General features: G+C 40.7%; 1 protein-coding gene across 1 annotated transcript in view; it reads left to right on the forward strand.

Moving 5' to 3' along the window:
- The window catches only part of LOC121444404 (androgen receptor), a 170,155-nt gene extending 146,814 nt beyond the window's left edge, over window positions 1-23,341 (forward strand). Inside the window, exons 4-8 of the mRNA XM_041646217.1 lie at window positions 11,159-11,446; window positions 17,306-17,450; window positions 21,170-21,300; window positions 22,083-22,240; window positions 23,093-23,341. Coding sequence (XP_041502151.1) covers window positions 11,159-11,446; window positions 17,306-17,450; window positions 21,170-21,300; window positions 22,083-22,240; window positions 23,093-23,248 — 878 coding nt within the window. The 3' untranslated portion in view covers window positions 23,249-23,341. The remainder of the gene's footprint in view (window positions 1-11,158; window positions 11,447-17,305; window positions 17,451-21,169; window positions 21,301-22,082; window positions 22,241-23,092) is intronic.
- The last annotated feature ends 405 nt before the right edge of the window (window positions 23,342-23,746 follow it).

Raw genomic sequence — 23,746 nt, forward strand, 5'->3', positions numbered from 1 at the left:
TCTGGAACAGGCAATAAGGCATGAAAGCTTTGATTATTGAGCCCTTAGGCACAGAGATACTCATTTTTAAGTGATTTCATTTCCAGCTGAGTAAAGATACCGGGATTTTTATGAGACAGTTTGACTGATGCGAACAAACCCAGAATACCATCAATAAAGAAGTGTTGGTCTTTGAGTATTTGTAATGGGAACATTAAATTGTACCTGCCTATTCTGTCACCCTTCATATTCTCTACTCTGAAAATTTAGTTCTTGTCTATAATGGATGGAGAGGTTCACAAACACACACTTATATTGAAGCTGTTAACACATTTGTCACTAACCAGAAAGGAAAAAAATCCCCGCATAACAATGGTCCCTTTCTTCATCTTATGAAAACCCTTTTCCAAAATGGCAAGCGCCCCTCTCTCCACTTGTTCACCTTGCCTCCTAAGACAGATCTGACTCACACACCTGATTATTGAGCTTATTCGGTACAAACCCATCCTTAAGCTACTACTTTCAACAAAACCACTCTTTTTTTCTCTTCTTTTTTAAGACCTCTTAGTTATTTATTTTTAAAACAATCTAGTCTCATTTTACATACCAATCCCAGTTCTTTCTCCCTCCCCTCCTCCCACTGCCTTTACTTTTCCCCACCTCATCCCCCATCTACTCCTCAGAGAGGTTAAGGCTTCCCAAGTGGAGTCAACAAAGTCTGGCATATCACTTTGAGGCAGGGCCAAGGCCCTCCCCCTATATTTAGGCTGAGCAAAATATCGCTCCAAAAAGAATAGGCTCCAAAAAGCCAGGTCAAGCACTAGGGATTAACCCTGTTCCCACTGTCAGTGGTCCCACAAATTGCTCCAGCCACACAACTGTCACCCACATTCAGAGGGTCTAGTTTGGGCCTATGTAGGTTCCCCTGCTGTCAGTCCAGAGTCAGTGAGCTCCCACTAGCTCAGGTCAGCTGTTTCTATGGGTATCCCCATCATGGTCTTGACCCTTTTTCTCATATTATTGCTCCTTCCTCTCTTCAAATGGACTCTAAAAGCTCAGCCATGTGCTAGTTGTGAATCTCTGCATCTGCCTCCATCAGTGGCTGGATGAAGATTCTATGATGACAATTAAGGTAGTCATCAATCTGATTACAGGGGAAAGCCAGGTATTATGTAGGATCTTAACTGGGATCATTCTTATAGATTCCTGGGAAGTTCCCTGGTGCCAGGTTTCTTTCTAGCCCCATAATGACTCTTCAATCAAGATGTCTCTTTCCTTGCTCTCTCTCTCTCTCTCTCTCTCTCTCTCTCTCTCTCTCTCTCTCTTTCTGTCTGTCTCTCTCTCTCTCTGTATCCTCCCCTTCCCTCATCTCTGTCATCCCATTCCCTCATGTCCCCCTCCCTCTTTAACTTCTCTCTTCTCCCTTCCTTTCTGTCTTCCCTTCTCCCGCCCTTTCCCCATGCTCCCAATTTTTTCAGGAGACCTTGTCTATTTCCCCTTCCCATGAGGATCCATGTATCTTATGGTTCTCTTTGTTACCTAGCTTCTCTGGGGTTGTAGACTGTAGGCTGGTTATCCTTTGCTTTACATCTAATATCCACTTATGAGTGAGTATGTACCATGTTTGTCTTTCTGGGTCTTAGTTACCTCATTCCGGATGTTTTTTTCTAGTTCCATTCATTTGCATGCCAGTATCAAGATGTCATTGTTTTTTACTGATGAGTAGTGCTCCATTTTGTAAATGTAGCACATTTTCTTTATCCATTCTTCAGATGAGGGACATCTAGGTTGTTTCCAGGTTCTGACTATTACAAATAATGCTGCTATAAATGCAGTTGAACTAATGTCCTTGTACTATGAGTGTTCATCCTTTCAGTATAGGCCCAAGAGTGGTATTGTTGGGTCTTGAGGTAGATTGATTCCCAATTTTCTGAACATCTGCCATACTGATTTCCAAAGTGGCTGTACAAGTTTGCACTTCTATCAGTAATGGAGGAGTGTTCTCTTTACTCTGCATCCTCTCCAGCATAAGCTATCATTGGTGTTTTTAATCTTAGCCATTCTGACTGGTTATAAGATGATATCTCAGAATCACAAAACCACTCTTTCATATTAGAAAATTCCAGTTTTGGAATTACATATATCTCAAAATGACCATACAGAAAAAAAGGACTTTTCTGGATTTCTGCCCAAGACTCAGCTTTCAACTTCAGGCTGTTCAAAAGAGTTGAAGGAAGTTGCTGATCCACACACAAGAAAGAACCAAATGCTTGCTTCTCCCGGAAGAGATGACAGCCAGCCCCTCTTAAAATATGGTAGGAAAAAACAAACTAGAGTCAGATAGCACTTTTTCTCCAAAGTCACGGTGACTCTGTTTCCAGTAGCCCACACAGCTTGAACCTTTCGTAAGGCAGAAGAAGGCAAAATCTGACCAACAATATCTGCTTTCTTTGTTTCCTGCTAAGCTAATAGAGGAAGTGAGTCTACCTGGTCTTCTCACCTGAGTGCTTCCTCCACTCCCCACTGCTCCCTCACAGGAAACTCTTGCCTCTAATCATATCTTGTGTGAGACTTCCTCAGACACTTCAAATAGTCTACTGATGTAATAGATGAGACAGTTAGCATTTCAAGATTTTGTTCTGTCTTCCCACAACCTCCATATTGAAAATGGTTTCCTGCCTATTGCAGACACAATATACAAGACCTGGAAAGACAAAAATGAAAGTAAAAATGTTCTTTCTGCCTTGTTTGAGACTTGCCTTTCCTGCTCTGTATCTTTTCAAGTCACCACCTACACATACACACACACACACCACTTAAACACACATACGCACACACACATACCACGGCACTCTTGCATGTATGCCTACAGCCATTCTCTTTTCCTTTACTTAACCATATTCCGTGGGAGACAAAGCCATGGAAGGGCTTTTGGCAGGGGGCATTTCCTCCTCCTCCTCTGGGCAAAATTCTCACCTGGCCAACAACAACTTCTGTAATGTGGATTGAAAGGCTAATGTGGTTTAGTTTTTAACCACTCTCTATTTGCATGAATACTATTTCTGCTAGTAAAATTTTTCTTTAATAAAACCATGAATACACCCAAGGTAATTTTTTTCTTTACACCAGACTGACATAATTAATCCTGTTAACACTCAGCCTTTTTTCTTCCTTTTCTCTCTTTTCTTTCTTAAAAGAAAGAAAAAAAGAAAGAAAGAAAGAAAGAAAGAAAGAGAGAAAAAACTTTCGTTTGCCTTCCAGGTCGTACTGACCTGGTTCAGCATGGACTGTTTCGCATTTGTTTTTAACGTCAGTTTAAATGTAATTGTAAAAGCATGTATGCTCTAAATTCATGTACTTACTTTTTCCAGTGGAAAATCCTGGTATGCAAAAGCATTTCCAGGCTCTACAATTTCTCATGAGCAGGTTTGGGGTAATGACCCTGTGCTCCTCATTCAGGATGGCATTTGGACAGTGAACCCCTTTCTGCTGGCTCAGTAGTCAGAGAAGGGAGACTTGGAAATAGTTTCTGTGCTTTGGCACGGATGTGCAGCATTGCATATCATTCTATTATTAATTATGTTTACTCCTCCACAAACTAAAAACCATTAGACTAAATAGTCTAACATAAACCTTGAAAGATAAAATTTGATATTTTTTCTCCTGACTATTCCCCTGACCAAGAATTGAGACTGAGAGGAGAAAGCTAGTCAGCAGGCAGGGGTGGAGACCAAGGAGCCTTCTTGCCTGAGAGGGTATTTGTCATACATTTATTAATCCCACTTGGTCACATTCCCCTGCTAAGCTCTTTCTTCATGCTTGTCAAGGACTGGTTTTGTTCTTTACCTGTTGTTCCTGTCTTAATTTTCCCCAATCCAATTCCAGTCCCTGCTTCTGACCCTTCTTACTAAGAACATGCTGGTCAAGCTGGCAGGAAGGAAAGCACACCACCATGTAAGCTAAGACATCTGGTTCGGTCTTTTGTTCTACCATAACTATGTGTTTTGGCATGAGTTACTTTTGCCCTTTAGTCTCTCTATCTATAAAGTAAGGTGAAGAAAAAAATAGACAACATATGAGTTCCCCAAATCCCTTTTTTAAAAAAAACGGAATATTTTCTTCAAATAAAATCTGACATAGAAGCTCACTTGTAGGTCTAGACTAATTTGAAGGCAGGTGAGGCTGCATACTAAAGTTCACTTCGTCTTTCCTTGAAGAAATGCATAGGTGCCCAAGGACTCTAGTGGTGTACCAGACTGATAGCTTGTGATCCTTTGAACTATCATTCTCTTTCCTATTAGACTTTAGTCACAGTGGAAACTATACATCTCAGAAATAATTTCTTCCCAGAACATTTATCTATTTAGGATAAAGAGCGTCATGAACACAGGGTAATGCAGAGTTCAGTAAGAGTGAAGGCCATCATATATTGGCCTACCTAATTTACTCTGTGCTGAATAATGCACATACGTGCTCTTTCGTAAAATCACAACCCAGTGAGTTAGAGCTTGCTCTAATATAATGATTCTGAATGCTGTCAGTCTGCCCTTCAATCTTTCACCCCAAATGAAAACTGATACTCCTCACAATTTGCCACTGTAAGCAGCTTTTCAAAGTGGTTCTTGCCAGAGATCCGTTCTTGAGAAAAAGTCATAGCCTCTGTTCATTGGCATATACTGTCACAGGGTTCAGAAAGGCCTCACTAAGCTTACTGCATTTGCTCCTAAAAGCAGTAGTATAGAATAATCAAATTGGATTTTCACTACATAGATTCACGAACTAAAGTACAGGAGAAAATAAAAGATTTGTTTGTGACCACACATACCATAAAATTCAACATTACCACCAAGCAAATAATAAGCCCATTATAATAACATTTTAAAATTTCAGTGTCATTTTTTTTCTTCTTCCTCCTGGAGCTCAGGGAATATTTCATCGTAAGTGCATCTTTTCAGACATAGAATTCAGGTATAGAATCTATTCTACCAGCAGATGCCACCATGATGTCTATATTCCTTCAAACAATGTTATGATTCAGTTACTAATACAATCTACAGTTTATATATGAGTTAACTGAAGTACAGAGAGACTGAATCTTTCCCTGAGTCTCACAGGAATAGACTCATGATTACTAATGAGACAGTCTGAATCCAGAGCCCTTATTTTCAAAAACTATTTTATTCCCGAGAATTTCAAATATGTGTGCTGTATTCACAATATTTCCACCTTTTCTCTCCCTCTTCCAAAGCACCATATCCTTAGACTCAAATTTTGGAATCAAGATATCTTTAGAACATATATGCTGGTTTATCTTAGCAGCCCATGCAATGAAAGGTTTCTCCCTATTTAGCACCTTCACAGTCAAAAAATTTAAAGATAACACAATATACATAATCCAGACTCTCTGTAAATTTTTCCTTTTTATTTGGCTTATTATTTTTACTCCTTTTAAAATTGTTCCAAGGAGAGGGCCCACTTGTTGCTCCTGGCAGCCCAGCTAGCTTAGCTTTGAAATAACCACACAGAAATTGTATTAATTAAATTACTGTTTGGCCCATTTGCTCTAGCCTCATATATATATTCTATAAGAATGAAGAAAGATTCCCTGGAGGTGGGGATATCTGCCTTGGCTCATACTCTAGGATTCCTCTGACCTTCTAACCCTAAAGTAGTGTAGTAAGATACACTGACTCCAATTCTAGTAGATGGAAAGATGACTGATATGATTTATACTAGAGCTGAAAACCCAACCCTCTGTAGACTGAAATTCATATGAAGAATTCTGTTAACTCAGAATAGCATTTATTTACTCCCACCCACTACCTTTCACCCTTTGGAGGCTGAGGAAATATCTTAGAAGAAGGGTCAGAAAAATAAAAGAGCTGGAGGCTAGGGAAGGGTGCTGTGAATACTGTCTTCTGGACATGAAATACCTATTGCCTACATGCATGCACAAAAGTTGTGGTTAACAATATAAGACCTGCGTAGGAAAAGTCCCGTTAAAACTTAGAGCATGGCAGATGAAAGGGCACTGAGACCCTAACCCTAGCTGAGGAGCTCTGGGTACTCAATGGCTGCTGTGAGAGGGAGAGTTATGTTTCTTTGGACAGGGGCACCTCACTTTCACAGCCAGTTACAGAGAAACTTCTTTTTGTTGAGTCATTCAAATGCTGATGGTCTTAATGGAAAGATGTCAGTATTTTAAAAAGCTTGCCGGATGCAACCAAGCCCATACCATTCAACTGAACAGAGACTTTGCTCAGTTCTTTCAACAGCAGCTACAGTTCTACTTGACTGCATAACTGAACAAAGATGCAAATATTTGCAGAACTCAAAATCTTGGAGGCCCTCCTAGAAATTAGGCTCTCAGAGAAGATAATTCTTCGATATTCCAAATTCCAGAATTAAGTATAGGGAAGAGAGGCATCCTTGACGTTGGGCACAGTAATTCAAAGTTTCAAAGACTTTACAAACATCACCTACACCTCTCCACTGCCTGATTGTCAAAAGGTATATAGCCCTAGAAAACAAAGAATTAATCCAGAAAAATCCCAAAAGGTCACTGAGGCTAGACAAGTTACAGATTAAGCTCATGTAGGTCTCCTTAGGAGCACACCATGAAACTTGTTTTGACAATGCTTTCTTTGGTGCTGTCGAGGGAGTTTCCACAAAGCTCCACTGTCCAGGATCCAGGCTTGCCAGGCTTCTGAACAGTAGGTGGGAGGAGCAAGGCCAGACCTTGTGAGGATCCTTTCTTGCTACTACTTTAACCTAAGTCTAAAAACAGTGATGAGACATAAAGCAGTTCATGTATCATTAGAACTATCCACTTTCGCTGCTCCCTTTCTCTGTTTTCCCATCAGTTTAAGTAGACGTCTGCTTTGACATAGCAGTTAGTTTGCGTGTATCTTATAGAAACAGTTATCATTGACTCTGGGGCTCAGGTGCGGGGGGGAGGGGATAGGAGGAGCATGGGGGTGGCCTTCATGGAAGAAAATAAGGCCTTGGGCATTGTGTAACAGCTGAGACTAGCAAGCTTTGTTGTCTAGGATTCGAAGTCGTCTAGCAACATGCTGGCCTCTGCTGCAGAGGAACCCCCCCACACACACACACAGAATGAATGGCATCCTATTTCAATTATGCTTAGTGCAGCAACCCTCTTCATGCAGCTAGCTCAGAACACCTGATGCAGCTTAAGCCACTATGGTCACACGAACAGCACGTTACCAGGGTCCTCGAGGAAAATGGGAATGTGGACTCTTCTTCAAGCAGATGCTGTATAGGTCTGGATGACAATAGGAAAGTGCCAGCCAAGTTCTGATGGGCACAGTTCAAAGAAACGGGAATAATTTCATTTGATGGATCTTCCTCACAGTCTCTGTGCATATTGATCTGGCTTAAATTAATCTGTTTAGGTCCACAAGCCATCACCTCAGTGATTTGAGTCACGGTACAGATAATGGTGACAGACTAAATCTCACTGATAGTAACACCACCAACTGCTCTCTTTGTCCCTGTACCTTCTGAATAAAAGCCAGTGGATTCTTCTATGTGTCATTCATTTTGGATTCTTTCCTTCTTTATCAATACCTTTAGTATAATATGGCAAATAGCATAGGATGGCTGCCCCAGAGAGCGGGCCATATTCATTGCACTAGTCAACAGGAATCTCTGAGATAATAGAAACCTTCTATGTCTGTGCTGTTTTGTTTAGCAGTCACTGACTACATGTGGTTTTTAAACAGTGGCAATAAGTCCAGTGAGAATAAAGCATTACATTTTTTATTTGATTTATCTTCATTATTTTAAATAGTCACACAGAACTAGTGGGTACTATATAAAATAGTGTAAGCCTAGATCTCAGAGAGGCGCATACTGAAATAGAGCAGGAATAATCTAATGAAAGAGAAGCAATGAGCCATAAGATATTTTAAATTAAGAATAGGATCCGTGGTTCCAATACCACTGCCACTAGATTGCTTCACCCTCAGTAGGTTCAACATCCCCAACTTTGACTTGAAACTTTGGACTAATACAAGAATTCTCAGAGTGATAGCTTAGAATACATGTATATCATGAGAGATTTTAACATGATACATGGATGTCTTCCAGGGATAGGAAGTTGGAAAGACATTTTATCCCAGTTTTCCAGGCAGAATGCAACCATTCTTGTACATCCATGCATGTATACTGTAGTATTTCCTAGATACATTCTGAATATATTTAATCCATTCTGAATATAGCTAAATCTGTGAACACTGGAAAGATGATTTCTAAGGACTCTTCTTTAAGACAAGCCATGATTTTTTTTTTTAATCACTGCAGTACCCAAGCTATGTTTCCATTTAGGCAGGGAACTGAGTATTTTCAGAACTTCCTGTTTCTCCATTTTTAGTTGCAGCACTGGCAACTAAAGTCCATTGTCCAGAGTAAAAATTATAGTCAAGGAAGATCAAATTTTAGGGATCCAGACTCTTTGGAGAAGCCACATGATAAAGTATAGAGAATGTGAGCTTTCTAGATAAAGCAGGTTCAAATCATTGAAGTTATTTTTCTCTAAGTCCATGACCAGAAAATACCAGCAAGAAGGGTGGGGTCTATCTGGGAACTGTACCAGGGCATTCTGGAGGCATCCTCAGTTTGTAATGCAATGTACAAGAAAAAGACTCAGTGTAAGAAATGGAGTCACCAAATGACAAAACATTGTGAAGGTCAGGCCTCTTGCTCTGGGAGTAGATTTAGCTAGGTTCATACCAAACCCCCAGCTTTATACCTTTATGTGGGAGGTAGAAGTTCATAATGGAAGTACGTCTCTCCTTATTACTGGCTCTGCCCAAATCCTATAGAAATGATTCTTGGACCAGGTCATCTTGCAGTCAAGGTTGGGATCTCAGGCATCCTTATTTGTCCCCCTTTTCTTCTCAACGCTTCTCTTATAGTCACAATTTTCTCCTCTCTGGCCTAAGTGCTGATACAAATATGCAAGCTATTATTACTTTGATTTACTGAGCAAGAGTATGATAAAGTTTGTAGTAAAGGGCTTACCTTTCTAATTAGTGCTTAAAGTCTGTTCTAGATATGTCATTTCTCTGGTGCCAGAAGCAGATATATAGTAGGTTTTACCACATTTGCGCACTGTATTGAATATCAGCTTCGCTTTGTTTTGTCTTTATTTGTTTGTTTGTTTGTTATTTTTAAAGGATTAGATAAAAATACAGTTTATGATCTACTCCCAGTGCATCTGCTTGTGATAGATCTCAGAGTTATGACCTTTTCAATTCTTTATACTTATCAATATAAGTGCTAGGGAAAATAGAAAAAAATAACCATTGGATTGCTAGAGGACGTTTAAAGTAAGTGTGTCTGTGTGTTTGTGTGTTTGTGTGTGTGTATGTGTGCACGCACATGCGCGTGCAGGCATTGTATGCAAAAATGTTCACACATATGCATATGTGTGTGGATATGTCAGGAAAATGGTTCTTAAACTGAATTTGGAATTACTGTGGTTGTTTTAAAGAATGTTCTATTTTGCATTCTAACAGCTGCCTGCTAGTATGATTTCCTTTTTTTATAGATGGATAATAGAGTCATGGACATTACATTATTTATTTAATACTATTACAGGCTCTAACATTTTGCCCTCTATTTTATGCCCCGCTAAAGAAGAAAATCAGTATGTGTTATGGTACATAATCAACTATGAATATCATTCAGAAAACATCTGAGCCACTTTATAGTGTGTGGTGGGAAACAAAAATCCTGCTCATAGTTCCCAAGGTGGGGTGATTTGGTAGTCTGAAGATACAGAGGATTATCAAACTGTTTCTAAATGTCGTTCTCACTTGATATGGGAATTCTCAACTGCTGTAAATCTAGTCTCTGAATTTCTACAATGCCATGAATGTGTGGCAATCTTTTTGTCCTCAGAGAACCCTAAGTCCCAATATATATGTGTGTGAACTAAACCTGGTAGCAATGACCTGAACTTCCAGCTCCTGGGAAGCTGAGATGGAAGAATCACAAATCCAAGGCCTGCCCAGCTTACAGAGTAAATTCAAAGCAAGCCTGATTAGCTTTGTTAAATGCTATTCTCAAAGTAAAAAAGAGGACTTAGGATATTGGGGAATTGATGACTATACATTAAGCATGAACTATGTTCAATTCTCAGTGATGAAAAGAATCAACAGAGGAAAAGGACCTGGTTTCCAAACTGGTATACTTTTTGTTACCCATTTAGAACCCACGTTAATCCAGATCTTCGTTCAACAGGTCTTTTGGTCACTTTTTCTAACATAGATACATTTGTATAACTCTTGTTTACAACATTCAGAATTTGCCTATAATCTGTAAGCCAGAACTTCTTAATGTCAAATATAGACACATTTATATTGTTGTTTTGGTTACAGCATTCATTATTTGCTTATTACCTGTAGGACAAACCCTATACTTCTTTAATATAATACACATCATCCACTAAAAACAGGCCACAGCTTCTTTATAGCACTGTAGATAGCCTGTTTTTTTTATATATGCAATATAAACTATAGGCACACTGATTCTTAGTTTCTCTCCTTTCTTTATGCCCTTTCTACTCATTTCTGCCTGGTAAAATTCTTATCAGTATTTAAGCTCCAGGTGAAATGCCACCTTTGAGGTAAAGTATTTCCTAACCTCACCATGCAGAAAGACTTTTTTTCCCTCTTCATGCTGCCTCTGTTGGAGTTTTTACTATTCTGGCGCTTTCTAAACTTTTTTGTGGGTGTTTATTTCTTTTCTACAAGACTGGATCAGGGCCTATGCTCTTTATGTTACCTAAAAAACTATTATTTGTCAATGAAGTGTGGAGAATAGATAAATAAAGAAATCAGCCACAGGTGATTTTTTATAAATGAATCAACTGAATGTCCCAGGTATAAATACTGACATCTGCGCTCTGGCAGAGATAATTGAAGGCTATACTTGGGAGAAAACAATGTATGATACTTTGGGGCTCAGCAGGGATGGAGGACAGCTCATTCATTCAACCATTTTTGAATAATCACTTGTCTGTAAGAAACTTAGACTCTACAACCAGAGAGAAAGATTTTGTTTTTGCTCAATCACTTTTCCTAACAGGGTAACTATAGTGTGTATTTTTGGTCACTAATAATGAATTCAAATTTCTTTTACTCCTCAATAGCTCGTAAGCTGAAAAAACTTGGAAATCTAAAACTACAGGAGGAAGGAGAAAACTCCAATGCTGGTAGCCCCACTGAGGACCCATGCCAGAAGTTGACAGTATCACATGTTGAAGGCTATGAATGTCAGCCTATCTTTCTTAATGTCCTGGAAGCTATTGAACCAGGAGTGGTGTGTGCTGGACACGACAACAACAAGCCTGATTCTTTTGCTGCCTTGTTAACTAGCCTCAACGAGCTGGGCGAGAGACAGCTTGTGCATGTGGTCAAGTGGGCCAAGGCCTTGCCTGGTAAGAAAAAGGAAAATGAGCATGTGGGATGAGGGATATTATATTTATTGAATGATTCATTGGGCCAGATACTCGTTACCTCAGACAGTACTCAACGCCACACTGTAGATAAATGGTTGTCATAGAAAAGGTCTCACCTTAAATATTGAAGAAATTGAGACTGAGAAAGCAAGAGGAAAGATACCATACCCATGTCCCCTATGACTCCACTGATACACAATAATCAAACTTTGTCATTTAACCCCAAATCAAATATTTTATAGCGATAGCTACATAAACCTCAAGGTGCTCTTCTATGTGGAAACATGTAAGTTCATTCCAGAGGTAGTTTTAAGTCTCAGTTATCCTACAGGAATTTTTATATGGTATGGTAGAAAGAAAGTTGAACATCAGAAATCATGGGTTCTTATCCCTGCGCAAAACCCATTTGTGATCCTTTACCCTTCTGGCTCTGTTTTTTTCTCTGTACACATCAAGAGCATTCTGGACTAACCTGATTTTAAAATACAGTGGGAGAGGGACTTTTCTGGGTCTCCTGACACTTGAGGAATGTGGGCAAGAAACAGAATATGCCATGCAAACAGAGCTGGGGAGTATGGAGTTTTCTTTAGGAACAGGGTATTCATGGGGGGGGGGGAGAGATACAGAGACAGAGAGAGGGAAGGGAGAGGTCTAGAGGAGAGAGAAGAGGGGGAGAGAAACAGAGAGCTGCCTCTTCAGAAGAGAGAGGACAACAGAGAGGAGCTTGCCTGAGGGGGGAGAGAGAGATTGAGAGTGGGCAGAGCTTATCTCTTAAAAGTACAGGCTATTGTCTGGCTTCATCCTGCCAGGTGACAGGGAAGGCCAGCATAATTCTAATACTGTTAGCTTTTAAACTTCAAGGAACACTTAGTGTTTTTTACAGTACTTTAGAAATCATAATGGGAAGAAAAGTTAGGTCAAGGTGAAAGAATTACCAAGTGATTATCTTCCTTCTCTAAGATACCTTCAGTAAGAAATGGGAACTCACTTCCTTACTAGAGCATTTGTTATTTCAACACACCTTATTTTTTAACTATAATAGATTAGGGAAGCTTTAGGTGGCTTCTAACTATGGACTCACAAACATTCCTTTAGTAAACAAATTGCTTCTTGCTTAAAAAGCATTTTGCACAGATACAAGTGATCCACTCAATTCATTTAAGCCAGAATTTCTGCCCATCTTTACCACCTCCCCACATCATCTCCCTCAGTACTACTTCCAACCAAGCCATAAGCTCCTAGTCACTGGCACACAGTCTTGTAGCTGTTGGAAATTCATTTTGACAGGCAATGAAGCATATGCTCTTTAAAGATTCTCCCAATCCTGAGATGAAATGATTCACAGATTCTTTTGAAATTGCAACAACCGAGTCTCTTCCTCTGAAGTCAAAGATTAACTCACCTTTTAATGAAAGCTGCTATTGAATATAGTGAAAAAAGAGGAACTGTCTAATCGGTATACCATAAGAATGCCCTATGAAGTAGTCACCTGTTCCTCTGTTTTACACAGAATTAAATTCTGACAAGAGTTATGATTATCTTATAGCTAAAGACAAAAATACATGTGTACATACATAAAACAAATTAGTATAACTTGAGCCCAGGGCCCCCTAATTCCAAACTACCTCCAAGCTATGAACTCTAGCTATTGTGTATAATGGCTCTCTGTTTCTGTCATTCTTGGCTTTACATTGAGGGCTTGAAACCCCCTGGAAGGCCACTTGAATCATGTGATGGGTTTTCTATTTTTGAAAAGTTTTCATTTTGGCTGTCAAGAACTCATTTTGTATTTGTAACTCACAAGGCCCCAGTAACAGCTTCGAAAACGTCCCTACTACTTTCTCATATCAGAAAATAGAGTTTAAGTAGCCAATGAGATTACTGGTCAGGAAGCCCAAGGACTGTGGATGGATATGCACTGTGCCAAAACTTGAGAGTTCACACCGGGAGCAAGAATACAAACAAGAAAAAAGACATTATTATCATTTATCCAGCTGGATGTCTTGATGCCATTTTTAATGGAGATTCTCAATTTCCAAATATTTAACATGTCTCATTTTATTGGATTCACAAGCTTTCCCTATATTTGAGTCTCAAAAATGATCCTGTTATTCTCTCCCACATACCACAGCTCTAAGAAATTAACTGAATTATTACACTAGTTACTTAACAATGGAGCCAGAGCTTGATCTCAGACTTTGATTTCTAATTTGATGGCCATAGAAATAACCTAGCTCAAATGACCATGGCAGAATTTCTTTTACCTGGAAATACGAGCTGTTCATGACTCAACCCTCAGCATGGGAAACTTTCCTCTCCATTAACAAATCTTCAAGCCAAAATCAGTTTGTCTTTCTTTCCGGAATAAATGAACTCTGACACTGAATCATTTAGAAGAATAGCTCCTAAAAGAAGCTGATTACTGCATTCATAAGAATGACTATTCAAATTGTTTATAATCACCTACTAGTTCAAGTAATTTGCACTTTCAATATTTGAGTTGCTATCCCATACAAGAACCTGGTCAGATGAAATTTGTTGAACATTTTGTGTGATAATGATAACACCCTGAACATTTCTCATAAGGTGCCTGGCACACTAATAATTGTAATTAAAAATTGGAGACACTTGAATCAATTGTATATACACAGCATATTTAGAATCAGATAGACCTGGATTGAAATCCTAGCTATGGCTTGATATATAATCTTGAGTAAAATCACAGGTATTTGTGCCGCGCTTTTGTCAGTTTTCGAGATGGTAGGACACTTTGAGAACTGTCATCAACATGGAGTTTATGTATAAAGAGTACAGGAGCTGAAACACAGTACCTACTCTCTAGATGATAGCTTATAATTATGATGATTGAGTGCTAGCACTATAAATTGCATTAAGCTCAATCTAACTTGCCGCCAGTCTTCTTTTGATGTTGACCTCAGGTTTGAACTGTCTAAAGAGAAAACAAGGAAACATCATCCACTCCTTATTGGTTGGGTCTCAAAACCTTAGCATAAATCCTTGTATTTCACCAGAACAGCCTAACAGTTACCTGAAACTGCAGTTTCTTCTGTCTTCCCATATTTTCCATGTAGTCTGAACAGGCTACTTCAAAATCTATGCATTTAAAACAGTCAGGTATTGCAAACTGAATGCAGCTATAATGGAAAATTGGTGTTCTACATTGTTCATATATGCAAAGGTATTATGTCTGAGTGATAAGTGGCTCAAAGTACTCTTAGTATTGCAACCTAACTGAAATGTTCCCCTTTCACCTTTTTGTTAGTTCTCTGCTGTTGAAGAATTAGGGGGAGAGCATCTGTATAGTTTCTTTGATACCTACACAGTTTAATACTTCCCCTTCCACATACCTTCAGATTGACATTCACATTCACATCAGAAGATCAAAGCTTACCAACCAGTGTTTTGTTTTTCCTTCCTACTGCATCACACCACAGACATTCAGCATTCAAACTCTCAGGACTTGTTCCCCATGTGAACCTTAACTGTTGCCTCTTAACCTTGACTTACCTGGCCTCTTGTCTTCTATGGGGAAGCATCAGAGCCAGGGATTCTATACTATAGAAGGGTTCTAGGAGAGAAATGCTCTGTCATGTGAGGTTCCAGCCAGTCTGTACATTGTCAATACAATGAAGAGAGAAACACTGGCCTGGGCGCTAACATGGCAGCCAAGTGTGGTGCTATGATGGATTTTAGAATAGCATACAACTGGGAGACTTGAGATCTAAGACAAAATGAAAATGGAATGGTAGAGTGGGTAGGTGAGTGAACAGAGAGCATTCTGATAGTGAGGACCTCACACTTGAGCCTGTGGCGAAGAAAGGCAGATGACCTGCATAATCTCTGAGCTATGACCATCAGCTAATGATTAAAAGAAAGAGTGGAACAAAGAACTCACATTCCTGAATTCCAATTCCAGTTCAGCCATACTGACTGCACGACCATGGGCAAGTCACATAACTGCCCTCATTTTTAGGTTCCATGTTGTTGGTAAAAATAAGTGTCACATTGTCTGTCATCTGGGGTCATTAGAATCCAATAAAATCAATTCCCAGATGCTTGCTCTAAATTCAAATGAATATTCTTAATGATAATTTTGAATTTGTAGGAGAAAAATAGAGGTACTACTAGTATGGTTGAGCTGTGAGGTAACACTTTTAAATTTTTAATCATGGAAAGAATTGAAAAGTTTTGGGAAGCTTGCCCTATATGTTCTACCTATGTATTAGTACAGATGTAACAGTTGGGAGGCAGTTTCCTGCACTTAAGGAAGGCCATTTGGAGGAAATCGAATACCCATTCTATAAAAATTGCATGAAAAATATTGAGGATCCATACCTCATATGTCTGATTAATGTTTTTCCAGCACCCAGTTAACTACTTAAGCTATGCTCTGTATTAATGATGAATAAGAAGCTAAGCCTGAAGTATTATAAAGGAAGAAGATGTGTCCATTTTTAAATCATGATATTGTGAACTGAGTTCTTTAATTGGCTAAAGCTCCAGGTTCCTTGAAAGGGTAAAATAATAATTGTTGGTCCATGCTCTTGGAGAAGTTGGAAAATGCTTCACAGAGGAAGGAATTTTGGAAAAACACTTGAAGGGTATATGAGTGTTCCATCCTAAGCAAAGACATCTGCCTAGGCAGAGAGACCTGAAAAAGCACAGTGCATTCAAAAATTGTAAATTTTAAAGAAGAAGTGAATGTATCACAATTAATAACAACTCAGAGACAGATACTGGGGCTCAACCTGGAGCTCAGAAAAGCAAAATAGCCAGTCACTGGCTCTTACTTCTACCTCAGTCCAAAATAATGATCCTGACTCCAGAAATCTTCAGAATGAGACAGACTGAGAGCTGTCTCCTCCCATCTTATATTCTTCTCTAGGGCTGGGATTAAAGGTGTGCACCATTACTTTCTAGTTTCTACGGCTAACTAGTGTGGCTACTGGGATTAAAGGTGTGTGTCACTATGGCCTGGTCTCTCAGGCTAACCAGGGCAGATCTTCAGGCAAGCTTTACTTATTAAAATACAAATGAAATATCATTACAGGTGAGACCTAATCATCAGAAGGCAAGTAACAAAAAATTAGTCTAGTAGTGCAGGTCATACAGAGCCTATTCATGTCTAACACAAGGATATAAAACTAGGAGAATCGGAATTAAGTGGGTGGAACAAAAGGAAAAAAAGTGTGGGGCAGAAAGAGATTCATGGTGGAAAATAGTCTAAGGAGAGTGTAGAGAAAGCCATACCCATTAAACACATTCCATAATTTGCAGATATGTATGAGAATCCCCCTCCCAGTTGTGACATGGCTGAAATCAGATGGCAACCAGAGGACAGCTTTGAAAAGTGAGAACTGTCCACGTAGGAGAACTGACAATTAAACTGAATCTTACCAGAGGTGTAATGATCAAGAATGTGGGCGTGGGAAACCAGTCTGCTAGATACAGCTCTGTGACTTTGAACAAATTCCCGAGCTTCTCTGTAACTCGTTTATACAGATGCACAGAGTGGGGCTAATAAAAAACACACACACTATTCCATGTGAAGATGAAATGAGTAATAGAAGTAGAGGGTTCAGAAAAAGAGTCAACTCACTTTAAGTAGTGTGAGATTATGAGTCTCTTCCAAATATTTGTACCGTTTCTGATAGTATCATGATCTCATTGGAAGCCCTCAGTGAAAGAGCCATCAGTGTTGTCCTTTAGGGCACCTCAGTAGCTGTGCGGGGGCCAAATTCTCAGCAAAGCAGAGGCCCAGAGGTAATTCAGCCTACCAATGGCAATCTGAATTTCCCTCTGCCCATTCTTCTCCAGGATTCCGCAACTTGCATGTCGATGACCAGATGGCAGTCATTCAATATTCCTGGATGGGACTGATGGTATTTGCCATGGGTTGGCGGTCCTTCACTAACGTCAACTCCAGGATGCTCTACTTTGCACCTGACCTGGTTTTCAATGAGTAAGTACCCCTGTGACCAGTTTTGTGTCCCTCTGCTACCACTGAGGACTTCTGGCAGTAACTATTTGCTCAACAATTGCTTTCATGTTAAGACTATGCTCAGTACTTCCAAAAAAAAAAAAAAAAAAAAAAAGCCCATCTCGCTGAGTTCTCATGATAACCTGATATGTTTTCATAGATAGTCATGTCTTTTGGGATGTGGGAGGTTATATGTACTAAAATAAAATGACCCAGCTATTTCCCTTTACTTAAATCGATTGAATTTATATCTCCTACCAGCTATATTTATCTTTCATGAATTTGACCAAAAGCTTAGATTTTTAGAATCATATTCTCTGCTAAAGTCTTAGTGCTGCTATTATCCATGTCTTGATCTTTAGACAAGACCCCTTAACCACGGTCCATGGTTGAAAAGAAATTAAAATCTTTACTCCAAGAATGGTAGCTCAAAGAATCCTAGCATTTAAACGACTGAGACAGGAGGATCAGGAGTTCAAGGTTAAATTTACTTGTGTAGGATATTCAAAGCGAGCTGCCAGCCTAGGCTGCAAATAACATCACACAAAGAAAAGTGAACAGAACAGAAAGGGTGGGAAAAGGACAGGGAAAGGGAACAAGAAGAAAAGGAAGGGAACAGACTAGCAATCCCATTTTCATGCCCTTTCCCCTTTTGATAGCGCTAGTGTTCTCTACATCCGCTATCTGAGGTTCTGATAGCGCTAGTGTTCTCTACATCCGCTATCTGAGGTTTTGATAGCGCTAGTGTTCTCTACATCTGCTATCTGAGGTTCTGATAGCGCTAGTGTTCTCTACATCCGCTATGTGAGGTTCTGATAGCGCTAGTGTTCTCTACATCCGCTATCTGAGGTTCTGATAGCGCTAGTGTTCTCTACATCCGCTATGTGAGGTTTTGATAGCGCTAGTGTTCTCTACATCCACTATGTGAGGGTTTGCCGTGGCACTATGAATGGAGCTGAACGGAATAAGTTTCCCAAGAACCTTGAGCTCGTTTCATTACAGAGAATCCCTTCAGTAGAGGAAGGAATTAAGCTTCCTCATCCTTCAGACCTTTAAATAAAATCCACAGGCTTCTGGTTCCTTAAAACACAGCAGTGTTGTGGGAGGCAGAGTAAGTGTCCCCAGCTGCTCTCTTTCAACCTAGCCAAGCCCGGTAGTCAGAACCTAAGAATAGCCACCAGGACTTTCATTTCCAGACCTTCCAAGAGTTACCTTTGATGCCATCTTCTGGGACAGATGTTGTAAAGCCTCATACCCATTACTGCTCTTGATTGAATAAACTCAAGCACTGGCTCTACCTTCCTCAAAGCCCTGAGACCTTTGGGAGTCAGCATAGTGATGAATTTCTAAATAGCCATTTCCTTCTCTATGGCATCCCACCTCAGCTTTGTAGCTAGGTCTTTTATCTCATTAAAAGATACTACAGAGCTTCCAAAAGTATCAGGCTTAGATCTATCAAGCCACAAAAATCCTGAAACAAGGTTTTTTCCCATTTGTAGGAACCAGTTGCAATACAGTCATCAGAATCTTTACAAATATCTAGACCAGGGCTTCGCAACATAGATACTGTTGACATTTTGGGATGTTTTCACGTACAAGATGTTATGGAGTTTTGCATAATGCATTATGTTAATATCCCTGGTTGGTACCTGCTTGATAAATAAGATTTCAGTCATTTTGAGATCCAAACAGACTCCATACATTTCTACTGTCCACTGGGAATGCAGTACTCCCTAGTTGAAAACTATAATTGCTTGCAACTGAAGCCCAGAGAGACAGAGCCTGGGACTTGAAGCTGAGAAAATCCATATGCTGCTCTATGGAAGGCCAAAACCCTTTCTCAGTAAAGTTTTCATCGTTCTTTCCTTCTTTGTGGAAATCCCATGTTATGAGGATAATGGACTTAAATTCGAGCTCTGTAACCATGGGAGAATTGCTGCAGTTCTCCAGGTCACACATCTCTCATTATTGAATGATAGATAACATTGCAGCACCTTCCTTACACAGCGTTAACTAAGCGCTAACCACATGCCAGGCACTGGGTTTAGTGTTTCCCAATTTTCACTTTTCCTTTTATCTTGTCTTTTAGCAATGCCCACTTCTGCTCTCTTTTGGAAATCCATCCCTACCCCTTATTTTTACCCCCTACTGCCATTCTGCTTTCCTTCCTTTAATTCTCTCCCAACTCTTTCTTCCTGTTTCCTGTTTATTTCCTCTTTGAACTCTTCTCATTGCTTGTTCCTCTTCTCTCCTACCCATTCCCTATCTTTTCTGTCTCAGGGGCCTACAGCAATATTCTAGGAATCCTTTGTGCCCTGGCTATGATTTAAAACGCTGCAGTGTTGACATCCACAGAGGCGTGCAAATACAATGGAGTCGGGAGCACAGCCAGGTTCCAGGGAAAGCAGGACTTACTCAAATGTCCTCTAGGGTAAAAGAGCTTAGAGCAGCACTGTTCTGCTCAATTGACTTGTGATACCATCTAAACACTTCCCTTGTCCAGTTGGATTTCAGCCTGGATTGAATAATTCACCACCTGCTACCTTCCCTCCTTCTCCAGGGTAGCCAAGGTCTCTACAGAGCTCCTTTCTGCCCAGGCAATGATAAGCCTGCTCACCCCTTCACCAGGCTAGTGACTTGGGAACTAGAATATCAAAACATGGCCTTTATAGTTCATCTGGGAGGTCTTTGTCCTCATCACTTAGGCACTTAAAGTTGGTGTCAATTCCCCTTCCTTTCTTCATAAGCTACAAAGGAGCATCCCCCCTCTCTCACTCTCTCTCTCCCATACACACACACACACACACACACACACACACACACACACACACACATTTCTCAACTTAAAGGCCTACTAGTTGGAGATAGCATGACTTAACTTGCCATAACCAGACATGGAACAGAGAGGTTGCCTCCACCCTGAAGTTTTCTGAGTCTTGGCCTCTTCCCCATATAATTTATAGGTGATAATGTGATAATCTGTTCACAACTCACTATAAGAAAGCAGCTCACAGATGTTTACAACTCCCAAACCGTAGTAAGGAACAGCCAGTCTTTGCGGGAGTGGGCTCCCCTCTGCAGAGGACTTAGAGACTAGACATTGCAAAACACCCCTAGCACATTTAGAAGCACTGGAACTCATTGTAAAAGGACAATGTGCAATTTATGTCTATTGCTAGATGTTTTTATTAAAGAAATGATTCCATTTCTATTGCAGGAAATGGCATGCAGGGGTGTTGACAGGATAAACACCTGTGGCTCCTTGCAAACCCTGGCATTCTCACACAGAGTAGATTGCCTGGGAGTCCCTCTGAGAAGTCCTGAAGTGGGCAGGTTCTGGCTCTGCCTGTAGTTGAGATCCTAACACTGTAGTCAGGGAGACCATGTCCCTGCCCCATTGTGTTCATTTTGTCATGTTTTCCTGTCCCTGACTCAGGAAACAGAAAGGAAATGCAGGCCTGGAAATTCCATGTGCTAAACCACATCCTGACCAGAGAAGATGAGCCTTTATCTGGGCATCAGAAGTTTGGGGGACGGGGAGAACAGGACAATCCCTTGTCACTGAAGTCCTCGCAAGACAAATAAGCCAGCTTTTCTTGGAGAATTGCAGGAGAGTGGGCCTCCAAGGAGCATTCCTTGAATGCTGGTTGGATGTGTCCCCTCGTTTCTCTTTTTCATCTATACGTCTGTCTATTGCTTAGGTACCGCATGCACAAGTCTCGGATGTACAGCCAGTGTGTGCGCATGAGGCAACTGTCTCAAGAATTCGGATGGCTCCAGATAACCCCCCAGGAATTCCTGTGCATGAAAGCCCTGCTACTCTTCAGCATTAGTAAGTACTTGGGTCTATAGAGGATGCCAGTGGGAGCACAGAGGCACCAGGGGACCTACGCTTTCCATTTATTCCCCTTCTCTCTCCCTCCCTCCACCCTCCACATCCTTGCAGCATCCTTTCTCCTTAAAAGACCAATTTCGTGTGGAGAGATCAGTTTCATTGGTAGAATTCAGCCTCTACCAGATTCACTATTCTCATTCCGTCACTGAAATAAGGCCTTTAAAGAAGTTGTAACAGGCCTCTGAGATAGCCTGTAGTCTCTACTGTAGGAACAGGCTTGAGCCACCTTGCATTCCTTGCAGAGGAGTAGAGTAGGAGGGATCACCTCCTAGAGGATATTTCCTCTTTAGCAACCAAAGGAGGCGGATGGAAACAATGGAAACAGGCTTGCTTGACAGTCAAGGAAGAATGTCTCCTCTAAGCAGAGTATAATGGGGAAGAATGGAGGCATTTGGTATTTGATAAGCCAGGTTCCTTGAGTGTCTAAATCACAGCTGGATGGAGAACAAAAAGGTTTGGGGCCTGAGAAATGGGTGCATGTACAAACTAGTCAAAAAAAGAGTTCAGTCTATTTTATCTAACTCCTCCGTGTTAAGTACAGAAAATCATTTACTTTGAAGGCCCCAGGCACACAGACTTCAACTGATAGAAAGCCAAATAGATGCTTCCCTTGGTGTGGGGGTGGAAGATCAAGTTTGTGGTCCGAAAACTTGGTGCTTTGTCTAATGCTCCTTCATGGGCATGCTTCCCCTCCCCATTCTGTCTTCATCCCACATCAGTTCCAGTGGATGGGCTGAAAAATCAAAAATTCTTTGATGAACTACGAATGAACTACATCAAGGAACTCGATCGTATCATTGCCTGCAAAAGAAAAAATCCCACATCCTGCTCAAGGCGCTTCTACCAGCTCACCAAGCTCCTGGATTCCGTGCAGCCTGTAAGCAAACTCCAGAGGGTGCTTTATCAGGGAGAGCAGCCTGATAGAGCGCAGTGACAATGGGTTCCTCTAGGGTCTGGCACCACCTGTTGGGAGGTGCTTCCATTTGCATCTGGCTTTGAGTATGGTCCAAGAAGAAAATGCAATGGAGAAGAAAGAAACACAGGCCACAATGTCCTAGCTGGATGTTGTGAAAGGGGTGGAGGAGTAGAGTACTGAGAAGCTGGGTCTTAGGGAAGAAGCTTAAGGCAGATGAATTTTCCAGGCAGACAAAACAGGCATAAATATTTTTCTTTCCTCCTTTCCTTGAGTCATGTACATGGGAGTTGTGTGTATGTGTGTGTGTGTTTGTGTGTGTGTGTGTGCGTGTGCGTGTGTGTGTAGAAGGAAGAAGGAGAGAGAGGTAGTGGGAAGGAGGAAGGTAGAAAGACAGAAAAAGATTGAAACTGTGTGTTTGTGTGTGTGTATATCTCTGTGTGTGTGTGTGAGAGAGAGAGAGGGAGGGAGAGAGAGAACATGTGGGGTGTGTGTGTGTGTGTGTGTGTGTGTGTGTATGTGTAATGGAGGATAGGAAATGAGGAACACTCAGTCCTAAGTCAGAGGACTTGAAATGGTCTGAATGATTTGTAGGAGCCCTGGAGATCATTTTTCAAACACACAAATGGGTAGATACACATACATGAATGTGCGCACATGCACACACACATACATACACACACACTCACTGAACAGGATCAAGGCTAGGCCTTGGGACAAAATGCTAAAGGTACTGGCATTCAGGGTGGGAGGAGAGCTGGGCAGGAGCCAAGTTTTTATTGACCATGTTTGTTCTGTCTCTTACTCTCCCTACAGATTGCAAGAAAGCTGCATCAGTTCACTTTTGACCTGCTAATCAAGTCCCACATGGTGAGCGTGGACTTTCCTGAAATGATGGCAGAGATCATCTCTGTGCAAGTGCCCAAGATCCTTTCTGGGAAAGTCAAGCCCATCTATTTCCACGCACAGTGAAGATTTGGAAACCTTCGTAGTCAAATGCACCTTGTTCCCTTTTTTTCAGATGTCTTCTGCGCTACTTCCCTGCAGTGCCTTGGGGGAAATTCCTCTGCTGATGTACTGTCTGTCATGAATGCTCCTCGGTGATATTTCCTGGGCTTTCCTTCTTTCCTTTCCTTCTTCTCCCCCTCTCTCACTCTCCCATGGCACATGTAAAATCTGCTGCCTGTTGTGGCTTCTGCTGGTGTTTTGAGTTGTGTTGTATTTCTTTGACTTTGTGGTGACCCTTGTGTGGCCCAGTGTCAATTGTGCTTGTTTCCAGCCCTGTGCTGTGTGCCAACCACACAAATGTTTACTCGCCTTATGCCACGTCAAGTTCAGAGAGCTCTAAGTATCTGGGGAAGGAACAGACATAGAAAATAACAAGCCAAAACAGCATGCTAGGGTTATTTCTTCACAATAAATAAATAAACACATAAGATTCTCAAAGAAACCAACAAGTAACTAGAAGAA

Source organism: Microtus oregoni, unplaced genomic scaffold, assembly GCF_018167655.1.
Source record: "Microtus oregoni isolate MIOR12 unplaced genomic scaffold, Mior012 000122F_ref0000035, whole genome shotgun sequence".
Lineage (NCBI taxonomy): Eukaryota > Metazoa > Chordata > Mammalia > Rodentia > Cricetidae > Microtus > Microtus oregoni.